The sequence below is a fragment of the Pristis pectinata genome, chromosome 13, assembly GCF_009764475.1.
Source record: "Pristis pectinata isolate sPriPec2 chromosome 13, sPriPec2.1.pri, whole genome shotgun sequence".
Taxonomy (NCBI): Eukaryota; Metazoa; Chordata; class Chondrichthyes; order Rhinopristiformes; family Pristidae; genus Pristis; species Pristis pectinata.
Window position 1 is genome coordinate 41149256 of NC_067417.1, and position 19547 is coordinate 41168802.

The 19547-nt window shown below is 44.1% G+C and overlaps 1 protein-coding gene across 1 annotated transcript in view; it reads left to right on the plus strand.

The window, feature by feature from the left end:
* Nucleotides 1-12912, plus strand: part of ldhd (lactate dehydrogenase D) — a 39924-nt gene extending 27012 nt beyond the window's left edge. Inside the window, 8 exon segments of the mRNA XM_052028188.1 lie at nt 503-631; nt 4497-4624; nt 4718-4744; nt 4746-4784; nt 4786-4810; nt 8618-8658; nt 8660-8730; nt 11305-12912. Of these exon segments, the coding sequence (XP_051884148.1) occupies nt 503-631; nt 4497-4624; nt 4718-4744; nt 4746-4784; nt 4786-4810; nt 8618-8658; nt 8660-8730; nt 11305-11470 (626 nt within the window). The 3' untranslated portion in view covers nt 11471-12912.
* Nucleotides 12913-19547: the final 6635 nt, after the last annotated feature.

Consider the following 19547-nt stretch of genomic DNA (forward strand, 5'->3'; position numbering starts at 1 on the left):
CAGGAAGTAATTAAATTAGTAATCAAATGCCCAACTAAACTAATCCCTTCTGCCTGCACAATGTCCGTATCCCTCCATTCTCTGCACATTCACATGCCTATCTAAGATCCTCTTGAACACCTCTATCGTATTTGCCTCCACCAGCACCCCTGGCAGCGCATTCCAGGCACCCACCACTCTCGGTGTAAACAAAAATTTGCTCCGCACATCTCCTTTGAACTTGACCTCTGTTGTAGTGTTTGTAAAATCTAATCTTAGCATCAAGTGCACTTCCAGAACAATTCATGTTACAAGAAGTATGGTAAAACTCCATAATCCACCCTGACGTTGTTCTGACATTTGTATGACGTTATGGGCCTTTGACTTTTTTAAAATGTAGATTGGAACCATTTCTGTACCAGCTGCTTTACTCAGTGGTTTCAATATCAGTTTTCTTTTTAAGTGAAATATTACTTATTTAAACCCCTACTGTACTTGCAACATACCTTTCCTTGTCCTGTAGAGTTCCTGGACGATGTGATGATGGATGCTTGTAACAAGTACAGCAACCTGAATTATGCAGTGTCATCAACGTTATTCCTGGAGTTCCATGGCACAGAGAAAAGCCTGGCGGAGCAGATTGAAGTGACAGGTGGGCTCAGTGTGTCTCTCTATCCCTTCCTGTCCGCGCTCCATCCACATGTTTGTATGTGGTTGGGAGTCTGGAGGCTGGCCCTCAAAGCTCAGCTCTATTTGTCCCATGCACAAATCAGGAGGGATCAAGAAGTTATTTCTGCTCAACAGAAGGGGCTGGTTATGGTATCTGAAAAACCTCGGTCTTCTACAGAATACCTTGTCACAACCATAATGCCTTTCCAAAGCAATCTTGGCTTCGATGTGAAGTGATGTGCACTTGTTGCTAATGTTAAAATGCAAATCTAAATCTGGAAATCCGGATGTCTTTGCTCCTGTGCTCAAAACTTCCTGTAATGAAAGCAGGCATACCATTCGCTGCCTTTAATTGCTTGCTGTACCTGTCTGTTTGCTTTTGGTGACTGGAGAACAACCCAAATCCCTTTGTACACAAACATTTTCCAGTCTACTCACCACTTAAATAATAGTGACTTTCTGCTTTTTGTCCCAAAATGGGTTACTTCTCATATGCCCGCAGCATACTGTGCCTTCTATGTATTTGTCCACTCACTCAACTCGTCAAAATAGTTTTGGAGCCTCTTTGCATCATCATCGCAACCCCACCCAATTCTGCGTTGCTAGCAGACATTGAAATATTACGTTTCGTTCCCTCATTTGGTGTTAGAGGCAAGGTACTAGCATGGATAGAACGTTGTCTGACTGGCAGGAGGCAGAGATTGCGGATAAAGGGGGTCCTTTTCAGGATGGCTGCCAGCGACTAGTGGAGTTCCATAGGGGTCAGTGTTGGGACCGTAACTTTTCACATTGTACATTAATAATTGGATGAAGGGGTAGATAGAATACAGTGCAGGGACTTGTAGGGTTATGCACTTCAGTAGGAAGAATAAAGATGTAGCCCATTTTCTAAATGGAGAGAGAATTCAGAAATCAGAGGTGCAAATGGACTTGGGAGTCCTCGTACAGGATTCCCTAAAGGTTAACTTGCAGGTTGAGTTGGTAGTAAGGAAGGAAAGTGCAATGTTAGCATTCATTTCAAGAGGACTAAAACATAAACGTAAGGATGTACTACTGAGGCTTTATAAGGCATTGGTCAGACCGCATTTGGAATAGTGAGCAATTGGGCCCCGTATCTAAGGAAAGATGTGCTGGTCCTGGAGAGGGTCCAGAGGAGGTTCATAAGAATGATCCTGGGAATAAAAGGCTTAACATATGAGGGGAGTTTGATGGCTCTGGGCCTGTACTCGATGGAGTTCAGAAGAATGAAGAGGGATGTTGTTGAAACCTACCAAATACTGAAAGGCCATGATAGGGGGGACATAGAATGTTTCTATTAGTAAGAGCCTAGGACCCGAGGACACAGCTTCAGAATAAAGCGACACCCTTTAAAACTGAGACGAGGAGGAATTTTTTTTCAGCCAACGGGTGGTGAATCTGTGGAGGCCATGTCATTGGGTGTATTTAAGATAGAGCTTGATTGGTTAAGGGTTACAGAGAAAAGGGAGAATGGGGCTGAGCAAAAAATAATCAGCCAATGATTGAATAGTGGAGAAGACTCGATGGGCTGAATGGCCTCATTCTGCTCCTATATCTTATGGTCTGAATTATTGCAGTATGTTGTGAACAGCCAGGGCCCAAGCACTGATCCCTGCAGTTCTCCTCTAATCATTGCAAAGTCCCATTTATTGCTCCTCTGTTTCCTGTCTGTCAACCAGTTTTCAATCCATGCAAGTGCTTTAGCCTCCGTCCCATGTGTTTTAATTTTGTACACTAACCTCTTGTGTGAGACTTTATCAAAGATTTTCTGCAAGTCCAAATAGACCACATTCCACAGTCAAAAAAAACTCTTGTAGGTTTGTCAAACACAATTTCCCTTGCATAAATCCATGTTGACTTTATTGAATCCCATTGATATTTTCTAAATGTCCTCTTCTTGCATTCCATGAAATAGACTCCAGATTTCCCCTGTTACTGATGTCAGACCAACCGATCTGTTCCATTTTTCGATAATGGGGTTACAGTGCACAAACTCTTCTGTAATCTACAGAATTTTGGAAGGTATGAACCAGTGCATCCATTATTTCCATGGCTACCTCCTTTAGGTAGACTGGAGTGCAGATTTTCAGAACCTGGGGATTTATTTTCTCCAGCACTGAATATGTGCTTAAGCTAATTTCCTCTTATTCCTCCTTTCATTAGACAGTTAGCTCCCTGGCATTTACTGGAATGTTATTTGTGAGCTCTTCAGTGAAGAAAAACCTTGCTCTATCGTTCCTTTGTTCCCTATTATAAATTCTCCTGTTTCTGACTGTAAGGGACCTGTCTTCTAATCTTCCAGCCAAGACAGAAGCCAGCCTGAACCACACTTCTGTTCCCTGACTGATAACAGGGGTAGGTCAACATGAATCCCCTCCATTTTTCAAATTAAATATTCTAGCAATTTGCCAAGCTATCATTGTTCAATCAGTGTTACAATCTGGAACCCAAGCTCGAGAGACTGATGGAAATGGTTTAGTAATGATTTTAATGAGAAAAGACCTGAAGGGAGAAACTTGTAGTGCTCTGGGAAAAGGATAAAATAATAGTGCTAAGCAATTGGCTCCCAAGGTTATGTAGATTAATATGTAGAGACTGGATAGGCTGGGGCTTTTTTTCCTTGAGCTTAGGAGGCCAAGGGGTGACCTTAGAGGTACAGTGTATATAAAATCATGAGCGGTGTAGATAAGGTAGAGGGTCACAGTCCTTTTCCCAGGGGAGCGGAGTCTAAAACTAGAGGACATAGATTTAAGGTGAGAGGGAAGGATTTAAAGGGGGCCTGAGGGGCAAGTTTTTTTTTAAACACAGAAGGCAGTGGGTATACAGAATGAGCTGCCAGAGAAAGTGGTAGAGATAGATACAATTAAAACATTGAAAAGACATTTGAACAGGTACGTGGCTAGAAATGGCTAAGGGATATGGGCCAAATGCAGGCAGCTGTGACTGGCTAAAGTAGACAACTTGGTCAGTGTGGGGAGGGAGGGATGAGGGAAAGAGGGAGAGTGGGGCAGTGAGTTTCAAGTCCTAAGTCCCAAGCTTCAGTGTTTGGAATTCATCTGAAGCTGAGAATACACATCTGCAATGTTTTTATATGGTTCAACCCCCCTGGGACACTCACCGCCAGCTTCCCCCCCCCCCCCCCCCCCCCCCCCCCCCACCCCCGGCCTCTTCTTGTCACTTCACCTACCAGCTGCTGTTCTGTGGTTCCAGTAAAGCTTGAGGCCTGGATTCTGAGATGCTCCTGCAAAGCAGTGAGATGGCAGTGGATTCTTGGGCACGTCGCAGAACACTTGGATGGTCTTTGACAGTTCTTAATTGTCTCTGATATTTTAAAGCAGTTCAAATAGATTTTCTAAGAATACTCCATAAAAATTGAAAAGTTATAAATTTACCTTAAAATTGCTTAAGCGTTGAGAAAAACAAAAAAAAAGAAAATTAAAGGAAGATAAACAAAACAGTTTGCCTGCATCCACCTCATTAATCAGGGTTGGTGATCCTTTGGTGCCTCTCACTGCAGCCACCCCTGGGACGTTACCACAGTCCCAACCATCAGTGCTTGTTCAGAGCAGACAGGCCCAACCTCCAGTTCGTCTCAGACTCCTGTGTTGCAACCCACAGGCTCCGAGGTTAGAGGTTTGTGGAGGAGTTCCCTCCAGAACCACCAGCTGATGATGGGTACATCTCAGCTGATGATTTGCTTTTCTTTCTGGTAATTAAACACCAGTCAAAGGACCAAAACAACAGACTTTACCTCTCCACACAAATCCCTCTGGCCTGTATTTCTCAGTAGGATGCCCACCATTTCACATTTGTCTTTGATTGCTTCTCAGCTGAAATAGTGAAAGCGAACAAGGGCTCTGATTACACTTGGGCCAAAGATCAAGAACCCCGGGATAAGTTATGGCAAGCACGGCACGATGCCTTGTACGCTACTCGGGCCCTGCACCCAGGCTGTCAGGTGAGCCGGCTTTTGGCCTTTGTTTCCCCCCACTTCAAACAAGCTTTTACAAACAGGTTAAAACTGACCCGACAAATCTCCCTCATTTTGAAGGCTTATTCCACAGACGTGTGTGTTCCACCTCTCGAAACTGCCAGAGATCATCGTGGCAACTAAAGAAGGACCTGATAAAGTCAAAGCTTACAGGTTAGTGGTTGCCAGAGTATGACTTACAGTGCTGGCATAGCCAAGGGTCCTCTGCCAAATCTTGTTTCCTCAACCTGGGAATGATGTGGGTCCCGGCTGCCGTCAGTGGTGTTTAGTATTACACTGCATCATGTTCATCAACTCCTGTCTACCATGTAATTCAATGTCTTGCTTCCAGCTAGTTGGCCTGTGAAAGAATGGACTGGCCTGCTTTTGTTGATTGCCCATGGCTGTGCAGATGAAGGAGAAGTTTCTTCAAATATTGCACAGTCTTACTGTAATGACGAGGGTGCTGGAATAGCCAGTACAGTCTAGCCTACTGGCTCGGGTACCAGGTAGAGTTTAACAGGGAGACAATGTAGTAGGGGAGGTATAAAACAATCCAAGGTGAAATTGTTATTCAGGTACATATGTACGTCATATGTGAAAAGTGTAATATTTGATTTGAAGAAATAAACAAAAATATGTAGCTGATTAAAAATAACTCAGCTGAGGCATTTTAACCTGATTGGGACATCAAGGAGCCCTGGTAAATCTGAAGCCAATGGACATCAAAGAGAAAACACTCCAATGGGTGGAGTCATGCCTTAGAAAAGGGAAGGTAGTTATAGTTGTTGAAGGTCAATCATCCCAGCTCAAGGACTGCAGGAGTTCCTCAGGTTCAATCATCTACATCGATTACTTTCTTCCACCATAAGGTCAGAAGTGGGGATGCTTGCTGACGATTGCACAGTGATCTTAGTGGGACAACTTTGGTTCGGCCACATTTGGAGTACTGTGTGCAGTTCTGGTCACTGTATTACAGGAGGGATGTGGAGGCTTTGGAGAGGGTGCAGAAGAGGTTCACCTGGATGTTTCCTGGATTAGAGAGCATCAGCTATAAGGAGAGGTTGGATAAATGGATTGTTTTCTCTGGAGCATCAGGGGCTGAGGGGAGATCTGATAAAGTTTAGAATATAATGAGAGGCATAGCTTGGGTAGATAGTCAGAATTTTTTTCCCAGGGTGGAAATGTCAAATACTAGAGGGCATAAGCTTTAGGGTGAGAGAGGAAAATTTAAAAAGAGGTGTGCGAGACGAGTTTTAACCCAGAGCGCGGTAGGTGCCTGGAACACACGGAGGGGGGAGGAAGCAAATACGATAGCAACTTTTAAGAGGCATGTAGACAGGGAATGGAGGGATATGCATCATGTGCAGGCAGATGGGATTAGTTTAATTGGGCATCATGGTCACCACAGACACCATGGGCCGAAGGTACTGTTCCTGTGTTGTGCTGTACTGTTCTATGTTCAGTTTCATTCCCAACTCCTCAACAAGTGAAGCACTCCATGCCTGCATGCAGCAGGGCCAAGACAACAATCAGACATGGGCTGATAAATGGCAAGCAACAATTGTGCCAGAAAAGTGCCAGGCGATGGCCATCACCCACAAGAGAGAGTCCTGACCCACTAACCCTTGACATTCAATTCAAAGCTCTCACCATTAACAATCCAGGGGGGGTCACCATTGTCCTGAAACTCAGTTGTATCAGCCACAGAAATGCTGCAGATAAAAGAGTAAGTTTGTGGCTGGGTATCCTGTGATGAGTGACTCACCTCAGATGTACCAAAATCTCTTCGCCATCTACAAGGCAAAAGTCAGGAATGTGAATAGAATATGGTCCAGTTACCATTTACCAGAAGCAGTAGCCTACTTGATTGGCACCCATCAATCAACCTAAACATTCATTCACTCCATCACCAGTGTTCAGTGACTACCAATTACTCACCCAGGCTACTCCATCAGTACCTCCAAAGAACAAGAACAGCAAGGACATGGCTCAATCACCACAAGCACTCTCCCCTCCAAACTGCACAACGTCCTGATTTGGAAATGTATCACTGGGTTTAAATCCTGGAGAGCAAGAGGAGGGAATATTTTAACATTGAGTCTGCTTCCACTGCCTTTAAAGAAGAGTTCCTAAGACTCGTGACCCTCTGAAAGAGGAAAACTAAAATGCCTCTGTGTCTTAAATGGGTGGTCCCTTATTTTTAAACTCTAACCTTTAGTTCTAGATTATCCCACAAGAATCTCCACATCCACCTTGAAACCCAGGATCTTTGGTGTTTCAATCAAATTTAGCCCCCCCCCCTTCTGAAATGCCCACAGATAGAAGCCCAGCCTGCCCGACCTTCCCTCCTTGGACAACCCACCCAATTCTAGGTACTTGACCAGTAAACATTCTCTGAACTGCATCCAGCACATTAAGCAGGAGACCAGTCCCAGTGCTGTACTCCAGATTCAGGTGCCCTATACAACTGACACAACCTCCCTACCTGGGTATTCGGTTCCCCCAACATTAAATGGTAATATTTTGTTAGATTTCTTTGTTATTTGCTGGCCTTTTGCAAGTCACTTGGGAGTTCTGCAATCTCTCACGATTTAGACAATGTTCTGCTTTAATTTTCCTGCCAAAATGAACTATTTTCTGCAGTAATATTCTTTTGCCAGATCTGTGCTCACTCTCTTAACCTATTTAGGTTCCCTTGTAGCCTCCTTATGTTCTATTCACAGCTCACTTTCTTACCTATCTTTGTTTCATCGGCAAATGTAGCAACCACACATCTGCTGCTTTCATTCCAAGTCATTTATACAAGTTGTAAAAAGTTAAAACCCCGGCCCTAATCCTGGGGCACACCACTCATTACATCTTGCCAACCAGTGCAAGGACCCATCCATGCCTGCTCTTCATCCCTGTTCGCAAGCCAATCTTCCATCCACGTCAAGACATTAGCTCCTTCACATTGCACCTACTCCTAGCCAAAGACCCAGTCCAGCTGAGCCCAATCCACTGACCAACATCCAAACCAGCAGAGGGCAGTCCTTGGCCACAGATCTGGCTGCTGACAACAGGAGCGGGTGGGAGAGAGGGAAGGGAGGAAGGGGGGTCAGGAATTATTGGGAAAGAGCGAAGGGTGTTGCAGAGCAGGACTGTGGAATAGAGGAAGGGTATGCAATGAGAGGTGAGAACATAGTGGGTGGAAGGGATGGTTGTTGGGTGAGGGGTAGAGGAGAGATAGAGGGAGGGAATGAAGGCAGGAGAAGAGGAGGAAATTGTGAGAGAGAGATGTACCAAGGAAGTGGGAGATGAAACCTGGAACTCGTTCTCTCTGAAAAACTATTGAAACTTCCAAGGCTGAAATAAAGAGTTGTGTTCGTTATGATTAAGATTTTTAAGATATTTATTTATTAGTCACATGTACATTGAACACAGTGAAGTGAGTCTTTTTGTGTTACTGTGCTGGGGGCAGCCCGCAAGTGTCGCCACTCTTTCCGGCACCAACGTAGCACGCCCACAGCTCCTAACCTGTACGTCTTTGGAATGTGGGAGGAAACTGGAGCACCCGGAGGAAACCCACACAGACACGTGGGAGAACGTACAAACTCCTTACAGACAGTGGCAGAACTGAACCTGGGTTGCTGGCGCTATAATAGCATTATGCTAACCGCTACACTACAGTGTCAAGAGGTGTGGAGAAATGGTAAGGTAATGATTTGAGGTGCAGAATGGCCAAGACCTCAGTCAACATTGGAGCAGGCTTGAGGGAGGGAATGTTGTTTCCTCTACTGTCTTAAGACAAAGGCAAAGATGAAACATTGTCTCCTGAAAACAATGGTCAATGACCTTTATTGGAATCTTGTTGAACCAGATTAAACGTCAATAAGGCTTTAATGTGTACCAGTTTTAAATGTGTTCTTTATTTTTCTCTACATCTTTTCATTGCACTTTACGTGAAACAACTAATCAACCATCTGGTTCCAACTCAAGGAACTATTGTTGGCCACGTGGGAGATGGCAACTTCCACTGTTTTGATGGTGGTGGACCCAGAAGACAAGGATGAGAAGAGAAGGATGAAAGAGCTTACTGACAGATTGGCCAGGTACAGTAACAATGTTTATCTTAGAACATATGCATCAGAGGACAGGAGACATTTGCCCCAAGTTCACTTTAACCTGATTGTCTGGCGATAAAGAAAACGTGTGCAACTGGCCTGAGAATTAATCTTGTTGCCTCCCTTTCCCTAATTTTAGGCAGGGCAGGCACAGTAGTGTAATGGTGAGCGTAACGCTTTACAGTGCCAGCGATCAGAGTTCAAATCCAGCCGCTGTCTGTAAGGGCTTTGTATGTTCTCTCCGTGTCTGCGTGGGTTTCCTCCCGGCGCTCCGGTTTCCTCCCACGTTCCAAAGACGTACAGGGTTAGGAAGTTGTGGGCATGCTATGTTGGCGCCAGAAGCGTGGCGACACTTACGGGCTGCCCCAGAACACTATGAACAATATGTATTTCACTGTGTGTTTCGATGTACATGTGACTAATAGAGATCTTATCTTATAAACTCACACCTGTTTGAAATAATTCAGCCTCTAGTTAACACAATTCTCTGACAATGCCTTTGTATAATTCAGTTAAACATCCCAGGTGTTCCACCAAAAAACATTACATAGGTGACAGGAAGCTCGGTCAGAGACATGGCTTTAATGAAAGGAGGGAGAAGCAGAGAAGTTCAAGGGCTAGCAGCTGGAGGCACAGCCACAGGTGGTGGACAGTGGAAAAGTGGTCAGAGCTGGAGGGACAGCAAGACTTTGGAGGTTAATGAAACTCTGTTCTCGCAGATCCAGGTTCATCCTGACCTCTGGGGCTGCAGGTGTGGAGTTTTCATGTTCACCGTGTTACGGTGTGGGTTTGCTCCATGCGTTTCAGTTTCCTCCCACAGCCCAAAGATGTGCCAGTTGATCAGTTGATTTGCCACTGTAAACTCCACTTAGTGTGGGTGTCATAGGGAGTTGGTGGGCATGTAAGAGAATAGGTTGCAGGGAAATGGATGAGGAAATGGGATTACTCTGGCAGTCAGCATTGACTTGTTGGGCTGACTGGTCCTTCTAAGTCATGAGTATGGATCAGTGTCATATTTCTTTTCTGTTTTGTACAAAAAGGTACATCATGCTCAAAGAATGATTAGAATACTTGTGGCACTGTTTATATTCTATTCATTTAGTCAGAAAAGCTGGCACACACTTCACTTTGATTGATGGTTCAGAGATTTCTCATTAAGCAGTGACTCTAACATTCCCAGATCACATTTAACTTTCCCCTTTACTGGTTAGTTAACATTCATTGAGATTACACGTTGCTCGTTGTGGTTTCAACTTTGCATTTTAACTACCAAGTTTCATCTGCCCAAACTGTTGGTCCATTTACAGATTTTATCCAGCTCTTTCTCAGTCTATCGACCACTTTATTGACCTTATGTTTTTACTCTAATCCTGTGATTAATACTTATGAATTTTTTGTTTTCACCACTTTAAGCCTTCCTTGAAATCTCTATTGATGCCATAATTAGTAAATCTACTTGGATTAGCTTTGTTAATGTAGAGCCCATCACCATGGCAACAGGTCCTCGTGATAAGGGAGGAAGATCCAATTAGGTTCTCTGGTGCAATATATTGAGACAGTAATTGTTGATTATGTATACAATAAGACACCTGGGACTAGAAGTTTGAGAGTCCATAGAAACGGGCTGGAATGATGCCAGTTCCTTCAGGGGGGGTGTTTTGAGAGTGTACACAATACCCAAGGGGAACATGATTGCCTATGACTGTTGTAACTGAACAATCCTGCACCATGGCAGCAATTTCACAAAACAAGAAACGCTTGCTTCAATAGGTGGGGTTGAATCGGTTGATCTGGCATTGGGAGTGAGAGGGCAGATCTAGAAATAGGATCGGTCATTCCCCAAAGATTGTTGTAAATATCAGAGCAGCTAGGCTGATTTGCCCCAGAGAAAGCAGGAGGACTCACCCAGAGCACTGGAGAAGACTCCCTTGGAGATGGACTGTAGAAACAACGGCTCAAGTACTTCCAGCTGCGTTAGCTCACGCTCAGCAACCTGCAGCCTTCAGACTGAGACTGATGCTGAAGCCAGTGTTTCTGATCATAGCCCTGCTGTTCTTTGGTGTCTGTTTGTCCTCCAGTGTGCAGCATCAAACACAACCTTCTGACTATTTACTTACAGAGTCATATAGCAGGAAACAGACCCTTGGCCCAACAAGTGCATGCTGACAGTCAGATGCCCATTTACATTAATCCAACATTCCCATCAACTCTCCCCTGATTCTACCACTCATTACATAATGGGAGCAATTTTACAGTGGGTAATTAACCTACCAACCTGTATGTCTTTGATGTGGGAGGAAACTAGAGCACCTGGAGGAAACCCACACGGTCACAGGGAGAACATGCAAGCTCCACACAGACAGCTGCTGAGGTCAGGATCGAACCAAGGTCACTGTGAGGCAGCAGCTTTATCAACTGCACCACCTAATGTCACTACGTCCAGACAATGAGTGAGAATAAGGTACCTCATCCACTTTGGGGCTGACCCGCACTGTACTGAAAGATATTTCATTGTTGAAGATTAGCAGGCTGTATTTGGTCTTCTGTTTCCTTCTTTCACAGAAGAGCTCTGGCCATGCACGGCACATGTACCGGGGAACATGGCATTGGCTTGGGTAAACGGGAACTCCTTACCGAAGAAATTGGTGCTGTCGGTATGCAGGTGATGAGAGAAATTAAGGCAGCATTGGATCCAAAACACATTATGAATCCTGGCAAAGTGCTGTAGAGCATTTGAGAGGAAATGCCTTCTCACCTCGAAGATTCCACTTGCCAACAGCCTAAGTCAGAATGTCATTGGGATTGATAAGTGGACATTTAGAACTTCCTTATAAAGGGAATGCATGGGTAATTTTTTTTTTACAGGGCACGTTGCACATCAAGAACGAGTAGCAGACATTGTCTGACAGATAAAGATCACTCTAGTTCTCGCTTGAATAATATATCAGTTGATTTGATGAGAAATGAAACATTGCTTTCGAATTGTTAGCTTGATGGATACAAGACATGAACATGAGTTTAGAAGTACAGCTGAAGCATAAAGGATGCACTCTCAGACTCTACTAGACATTCTAAAAAAGATTCCGGTTCCAGGAGAGATAATAGGCACGTTTTAATCCTCAAATGCCATTTTCCTTTTTAGTTTATAATTTCCTACTATTTGGAAGATGTCTGATACATGCCATCCACTGATTATTTTACTGCATCTGAGAAAATAACACAAAATGTTGGATTACATTCCCTGTTTCTTTGGAGAAAATTCAGCCGCTAAATAGGAAATGGCATTTCCCATCATGATGTAAACCTTACTGAGGGACATGGTGACTTCATGGCTGAATGGACATCCACCCTTCTTGCCATTTCTCCTCCATTTTCTCGTGACTTCCAGCCTAATCTCTCTTCTACTGTCATATTTAAAGTCTTGTTCTAAAAGGCAACCATGATATTTTAAGCATCGGTAGAACACACACAAAAGCAAGTCACAGCACTAAAATGTCAGAAATGGGCTGTGTTATGTGGAGTTTGAGTTTGGTTCTTCCTCAAGTGGATTGGAATGTTGGTCTCTGGCTCAGATGCTCGAGAGGTTTGCTCCTGCCTAGAGAACCACTGGAGGCATTGTGCCACACAGTTTCTCAAATTCTCCAAGGCACAGCTAAAGTGGTGTTCACTAAACTCACAATCTGAGGTGTCTCTAGATCTGCAGAAACCAAACACCGGTGCCTTGTGCAACCGTTCACTAATTTGAAATAGAGAAACAAAAATATAGGAAACAAATAACTTTACATTGTGTTTGTGAACTTAAGACCAGTTGGAAATGGAGCAATACAAACTTATAATGTCTTTCAGACTCAGTTCTTGCAGTTGGCAAATTTGGAATTGGGCTGAAGAATATGGCTATGCAAAATCCTAAAGAGCAGTCTCCAGAGGAGCAACTTCCCAATAGGATGAGAATTAGTTAGCAATGAGTAAAATAAATCAGAGCCCTGAAATTAGGTAGCTTTAATAGTCATCTAGAAGATCTGATATGCTCCTGTTGTACTTGCACAACTTAGTAAACTGGAACATCCGATATATGGCTACCTTACGTACATAGTGTCACACATTACAATAGCCAATGTTAAGCCTGATGAGCTGGGGGCTCCTGTTTGTCCCAGGTTCTGTTTTGAATAATTGTTCTAAATCCAAGACAGTTAAAATTGCGCAATCTTTGCACAATAAACTGACCTTTCCTAATCAAAGTTTACTGTAGTTTTATTTTTTGCAGGTAGGTAATATCTTATGTGAAATCAGCTGGCCCACTGTGGTAGAGGAGAAGTCACAGTTCAGAAAGAAGGAAGACATTCCAGAGGTATTTGTATGGAATGTCTCATCGTTGGAGCAAATACAACAGAGACAGAGGAACTGAGAGAATGGAGTTCCATAGTAGAAGGGTCCTCAACTGCATCCCATCTAGTTCCCACACCTCTGCTCTTACCCCCTTCTCCTCCTGGGCAGAGCAAGAAACAGAATTCCTCTGGTCCTCACCCTCCACTCCACCATCCTCTGCATTCATTTGATTGTCCTTCACAATTTCTGGCAACTCTAACAAGATTCCACCACCAGACACACATTCCTCTCCCCCGTCAGCATTTCAGATGGGTTGCTCCCTTCGTAACTCCCTGGTCAGATCAGATTTCCATCCTTGCCTACCATGCCCTGTCTTACTGCACTTTCCTGCAACCACAGAAACACTTGGCCTTTCCCACTATCCGGGGACCTAAACAGTTTTTACAGGTGAAGCAATGACTCACTTGCACTTCTTGCAATCTGGTGCACTGCATTCATTATTCACAATGTGGCCACCTCTGTGATTGATTAAGTAAGCATGGATTGAGTGATTGCTTTATGGAGCACCTGTGCTCAGTCTGCAGGAGTGAGACTGATCTTGTGGTTGCTGCCACTTTAAGTTCACCACCCCGCTCTGTCTATGCCTTACACAAGGTCCAACACAAGCTCGAGAGATACCACCTCATCATCCCGCCTGGGCACATGCAGCCTTCCAGGCTTGATACCAAACCCTCTCATTTTAGATAACTTTTTACTTTCTGTTTGAATGCAAACTGGCCATTTTTGCTTGCTAGCCTCCCCCCCCCCCCCCCCCCACCATCACCTTTCCTTTTTTTTTGTATAGTTAGACTATACAAATTACACAGACTATACAACATCAGCAATACATTACTCAGGCAAAGAAACTTAATCTCATCTTCCCTATCATTTCACTCTGTCAGAAAAATCCCCTTTGTTCCACGCACCACCCTCTCCCACCTTGACTAACTTGTTTCTCACTTCCGATGAAAGGTCCCAACCCTGAAACGTATTAACTTTTTTTCTCTTTTTCACAGTCTCTGCTGCATCTGCTTAGCTTTTTGAGCATTTCAGCGTGCATTTACATAGCAACTCTCATAACCTCACAACATTCCAAAAGTGCTGTGCAGCCATTAAGACTTTTTGAAGTACATTCACTAGTGTAATACAGGAAACGCAGCAGCCGATCTACACTGAGGTTCCACAACAGAGAGAGGGTGGCAGATAATAGTGTCAGTGCTGAGTGTTTGAGGGGTGAATGTTGCCCAGGGCACAAAGGAAAACTCTCTTGCTCTTCTTCAGTATAATATAATTTCACAATTCCTGCAGGAAGCAAATTTGCTTAGCTTTAACATTTTGTCTGAATAATGCCAACTCCCACAGTGCAGCGCTCCCTTACTGTTGGACCAGTACATCAAGCCCGGATTATGCATTGGAAGCTCAGAATGGGATTCAAACTAACAACAGTACTACCACTGAATGACGGCTAATGAGATGGTCCAAGCCCATGTGCAAAGTGGACAACTCTGCAGGCGACAGGTAACACAGCCACTGATCCTTCTTAACACAACAATAGGTATGGGCGCAGACATCAAGTGAATCAAAGCAGAAAAAGAAATCATCTGTTGCAGGACAATATAACAGCGTCTTAACGTATAGAAACATGCAACTTTGTTTCACCTGGAGAAAAGGGTTTGTATTTACATTGTGCTCTCAAGGATAGCAAAGTGGTTCTTGGAACTAACTTCTCTGCAGCTACACACCCCACCACCCTTCCTTAACCAGTTTAGCACGTGCAAGATACAAGGTCCTTGAATGCAGTTTGCGCCTTATATAGGAACTATTGACTGGAAATTTAATTGCATGATTTATTTTTCAGTAATATGCAATGGAAAATGCCACACCTTTGTCTCACAATGAAAAATCAACTTGCAATCTCACAAAATCTTGCAATGACAGGTCAACTCCCCCTGATTCTCCGACTGTAGGGGCAACTTATACGTCAATTAAATTACCAACCAGCATGTCCGTAAAATGTGGGAGGAAACCAGAGCACCCGGAGGAAATCCATGAAGTCATAGGGAGAACGTGCAACTCCACACAGACAGCACCGGAGGTCAAGACTGAACCTAGGTCTCTGGAACCAGGGCATCACATTACCACTGTGCTTCTTTTGTAGCATCTAAATCAGACGTCAGAATCAGGTTTATTATCACTGACTTATGTTGAGAAATTTCCTGTTTTGCGGCAGCAGTACTGTGCAAGACATAAGTGTCGTTGCCGTCAAATTCTTTGTAGATGCCAGGTGGTCTTTCAGTTTGATTTGGATTTTTGTTCTCCATCGGAATTTAATGCAACTGATTTGCTTGCTAGATCACTTCAGAGGGCAGTTAAGAGTCAACCAGCATTGGTGTTGGGCCTAGACTTCATCAGATCAGCCCAGCAGATTTCTTTCCTCAAAGGATATTAGTGAACCAGATTTTTTTTCCTTACAGGATAGTTGATTTTTTTTTAACCTTTGTTAAATATTCACATAAGCTAACGCAGGTCCTTTTAAATCAGTTTTAAGATAATTTTACAGATCTGGTACCTTTCTTATCCCTTCTGATAACTAGTGTTCCTTCTCTGTTAATATCACTGGTGAACCTCAAGCTGTGACTCTTCATTGATAGTCACCTGCAATTTCCATTTCTCCAGCATCTACCTTGAAAACATGTTCTAAGGGTCTGGGAAATAGCACAGGAGTAGGCACCCAACTCCTTGGGCTTGTTCTGCCGTTCACTAGCAGATCCTGTACCTCATCCCAATCTCTAGATTGCTCCATTCGTTCAGGTCCTAAGATCTCTGAAGATCAGTCCTGAATAAAGTCAATGACCTGGCATCCATGGCCTTCAGGACAGAGAAACCCAAAACTTTGCATATCCCTGAGTAAACTACTTGCTCATCTTCCTTAAGTGTTGACCCTCCTGCCCAAGACATACCCATTAATTATAATACACAAAAAGTGCTGGAGGAACTCAGCAGGTCAGGCAGCATCCATGGAGAGAGATAAACAGTCAATATTTCAGGCCTCGAAATGCCGACTGTTTATTTCCTTCCATGGATGCTGCCTGACCTGCTGAGTTCCTCCAGCACTTTCTGTGTATTGCTTCAGATCCCAGCATCTGCAGAATTTCTTGTGTCTCCCATCAGTTATAAACTATCTAACCCGAGGAAATAATCGCTCAGTATTATCTGACATTACAGCAGAATCTTATCTGTTTTAATGAGATCATCACTCATTCTTGTAAACTCCAGTTAGTGCAGGTCACTCTTGTTCCATACTCTTCAGAAATCACTTAAGGAATCTTTGCTGCCTTCGAGGAAAGAGCAGTTAAGAAGGCCAATGGGATGTTGGCTTTCATAAATCGCGGGATTGAGTTTAAGAGCTGCGAAGTGATGATGTAGCTTACAAAACTCTAGTTAGGCCACACTTGGGGTACTGTGTTCAGATCTGGTCGCCTCATTATAGGAAGGACGTGGAGGCGTTGTAGAGGGTGCAGAGGAGATTTACCAGGATGCTGCCTGGATTAGAGGGTATTGAATATGAGGAGAGGCTTAAGGTGCTAGGGCTTTATTCACTGGAAAGGAGGAGGATGAGAGGAGACATGATAGAGGTATATAAAATATTGAGAGGAATAGATAGAGTAGACAGTCAGCGCCTCCTTCCCAGGGCACCAATGCTCAAGACGAGAGGGCATGGCTTTAAGGTTATGGGTGGGAGGTTCAGGGGGAGATTTTTCACCCAGAGAGTGGTTGGTGCATGGAATGCACTGCCTGGGGGGTGGTGGAGGCAGATACATTGGACAGGTTCAAGAGTTTGTTGGATAGGCACATGGAGGAATGTGAGATAGAGGGATATGCGGGAGGAAAGGGTTAGGTAGTGTGAGGGGGGTTTGATGGACGGCACAACATGGTGGCCGAAGGGCCTGTTTTGTGTTCTATGGTTCTTTGGTTCTATGGAAACATCCTCTCCATGTCCACTCTATCCAGGTCCTTTCAATATTCAGTAGGTTTCAATGAGATCCCCCCCCCTTCATCCCAGGCCCAGAGCCATCAAATGCTCCTCATACATTAACCCTTCCATTTCCCGGGATCATTCTTGTAAACCTCCTCTTGACCCTCTCCATTGCCAGCACATTCTTCCTTACATATGGGGCCAAAACAGCTCACAATACTCCAAATGTGGTCTAATCAATGACTTAAAGCCTCAGCATTACATCCTTGCTTTTATATTCTAGTCTCATCGAAACGAATGCTAACATTGCATTTGCCTTCCTTACTACCAACTCAATCTGTGAGTTAACCTTTAGGGAATCCTGCACTAGGACTCCAAGTCCCCTTGCACCTCTGATTTCTGAATTTGCTCCCTGTTTAGAAAATAGTCTATGCCTTTATTCCTTCTACAAAGTGCATCACCACACACTTCCCTGCATTGTACTCCATCTGCACTTCTTTGCCCATTCTCCAACCTGTCCAAGTCCTTCTGCAGACTCCCTGCTTCCTCAACATTACCTGCCCCTCCACCTATCTTTGTATCATCCACAAACTTGGCCACAATGTCATCAATTCTGTCATTCAGATCATTAACATATGATGTGAAAAGTAGCAGACCCAACACTGACCCCTGCGGAACACCGCTAGTCACCGGCAACTAACCAGAAAAGGCCCCCTTTATTCCCACTCTTTGCCTTCTGCCAGTCAGCCAATCTTTCATCCATGCTGGTACCTTTCCTGTAATACCATGGGCCCCTATCTTGTTTAGCAGCCTCATGTGCGACACCTTGTCAAAGGCCTTCCGAAAATCCAAGTAAACAACATCCACTGACTCTCATTTGTCTACCTTGCCTGTTACTTCCTCAAAGAATTCCAACAAGATTTGTCAGGCGAGATTGCCCCTGAAGGAAACCATACTGACTTCGGCCTATTTTGTTATACGTTTCCAAGTACCCCGAAACCTCATCCTCAATAATGGACTCTAACACCTTACCGACCACTGAAGTCAGGCTAACTGGCCTATAATTTCCTGTCTTTTGCCTCCCTCCCTTCTTAAAGAGTGGAGTGACATTTGCGATTTCCCAGTCCTCTGGAACCATACCTGAATCTGGTGATTCTTGAAAGATCAGTACTAATGCCTCCACAATCTCTTCAGCTACCTCTTTCAGAACCCTGGGGTGTAGTCCATCTGGTCCAGGTAATGTATCCATCTTCAGACCTTTCAGCTTCCCAAGCACCTTCTCCTTAGTAATAGCGACTACACTCACTTCTGCCCCCTGACTCTCTCGAATTTCTGGCATGTTGCTGGTGTCATCCATAGTGAAGACTGACGCAAAATACTTATTCAGTTTGTCCGCCATTTCTTTGTTCCCCAATACTACCTCTCCAGTGTCATTTCCAGCGGTCCGAGGTCCACTCTTGCTTCTCTTTTACTCTTTATATATCAGAAAAAACTTCTGGTATCCTCTTTTATATTATTACTAGCTTATCTTCATATTTCATCTTTTCTCCCCTATTGCTTTTTTGGTTGCTTTCTATTAGTTTTTAAAAGCTTCCCAATCCTTTAGCTTCCGCTAAGTTTTGCAGTGTTGTGCACCCTCTCTTTTGCTTTCATGCTGTCTTTGACTTTCCTTGTCAGCCACAGTTGCCTCATCCTCCCTTTAGAATGCTTCTTCTTCTTTGGGATGAAATGATCCTGCGTCTTCCAATTATTCCCAGAAACTCCTGCCATTGCTGCTCTATCGTCATCCCTGCTGGGGTCCCCTTCCAATCAACTCTGGCCAGCTCCTATCTCATGCCTCTGTAGCTACCTTTACTCAACTGTAATACGATACATCTGATTTTAGCTTCTCCCCCTCAAACTGCAGGGTGAATTCAATCATGTTATGATCACTGCCTCCTAAGCGTTCCTTTATCTTAAGCTCCCTAATCAAATCTGGTTCATTGCACAACACCAAATCCAGAACTGCCTTTTCCCAAGTGGGCTCAACCACAAAAAGCCAACTCATAGGCATTCTACAAATTCCTTCTCTTGGATTCCAGTACCAACCTGATATTTCCCAATCTGCCTTCATATTGAAATTCCCCAGGACCACCGTAACATTGCCCTTTTTTCATGCCTCTTCTATCTCCTGTTGTAATTTGTACCCCACATGCAGGCTACTATTCAGAGGCCTGTGTACAACTCCCAACAGGGTCTTTTTACCCTTGCAGTTTCTTAACTCTACCTACAAGGATTCTACATCTTCTGATCCTATGTCACATCTGAGGATTCGATGTCATTTTTTTTACCAACAGAGCCATCCCACCCCCCTCTGGCCCACTGCCTGTCCTTTTCGATAGGATATGTATCCTTGGATGTTTAGCTCCCGGCTGTGAAATTCTTCAACTACGACTCTGTGATGCCCACAACGTCACACCTGCCA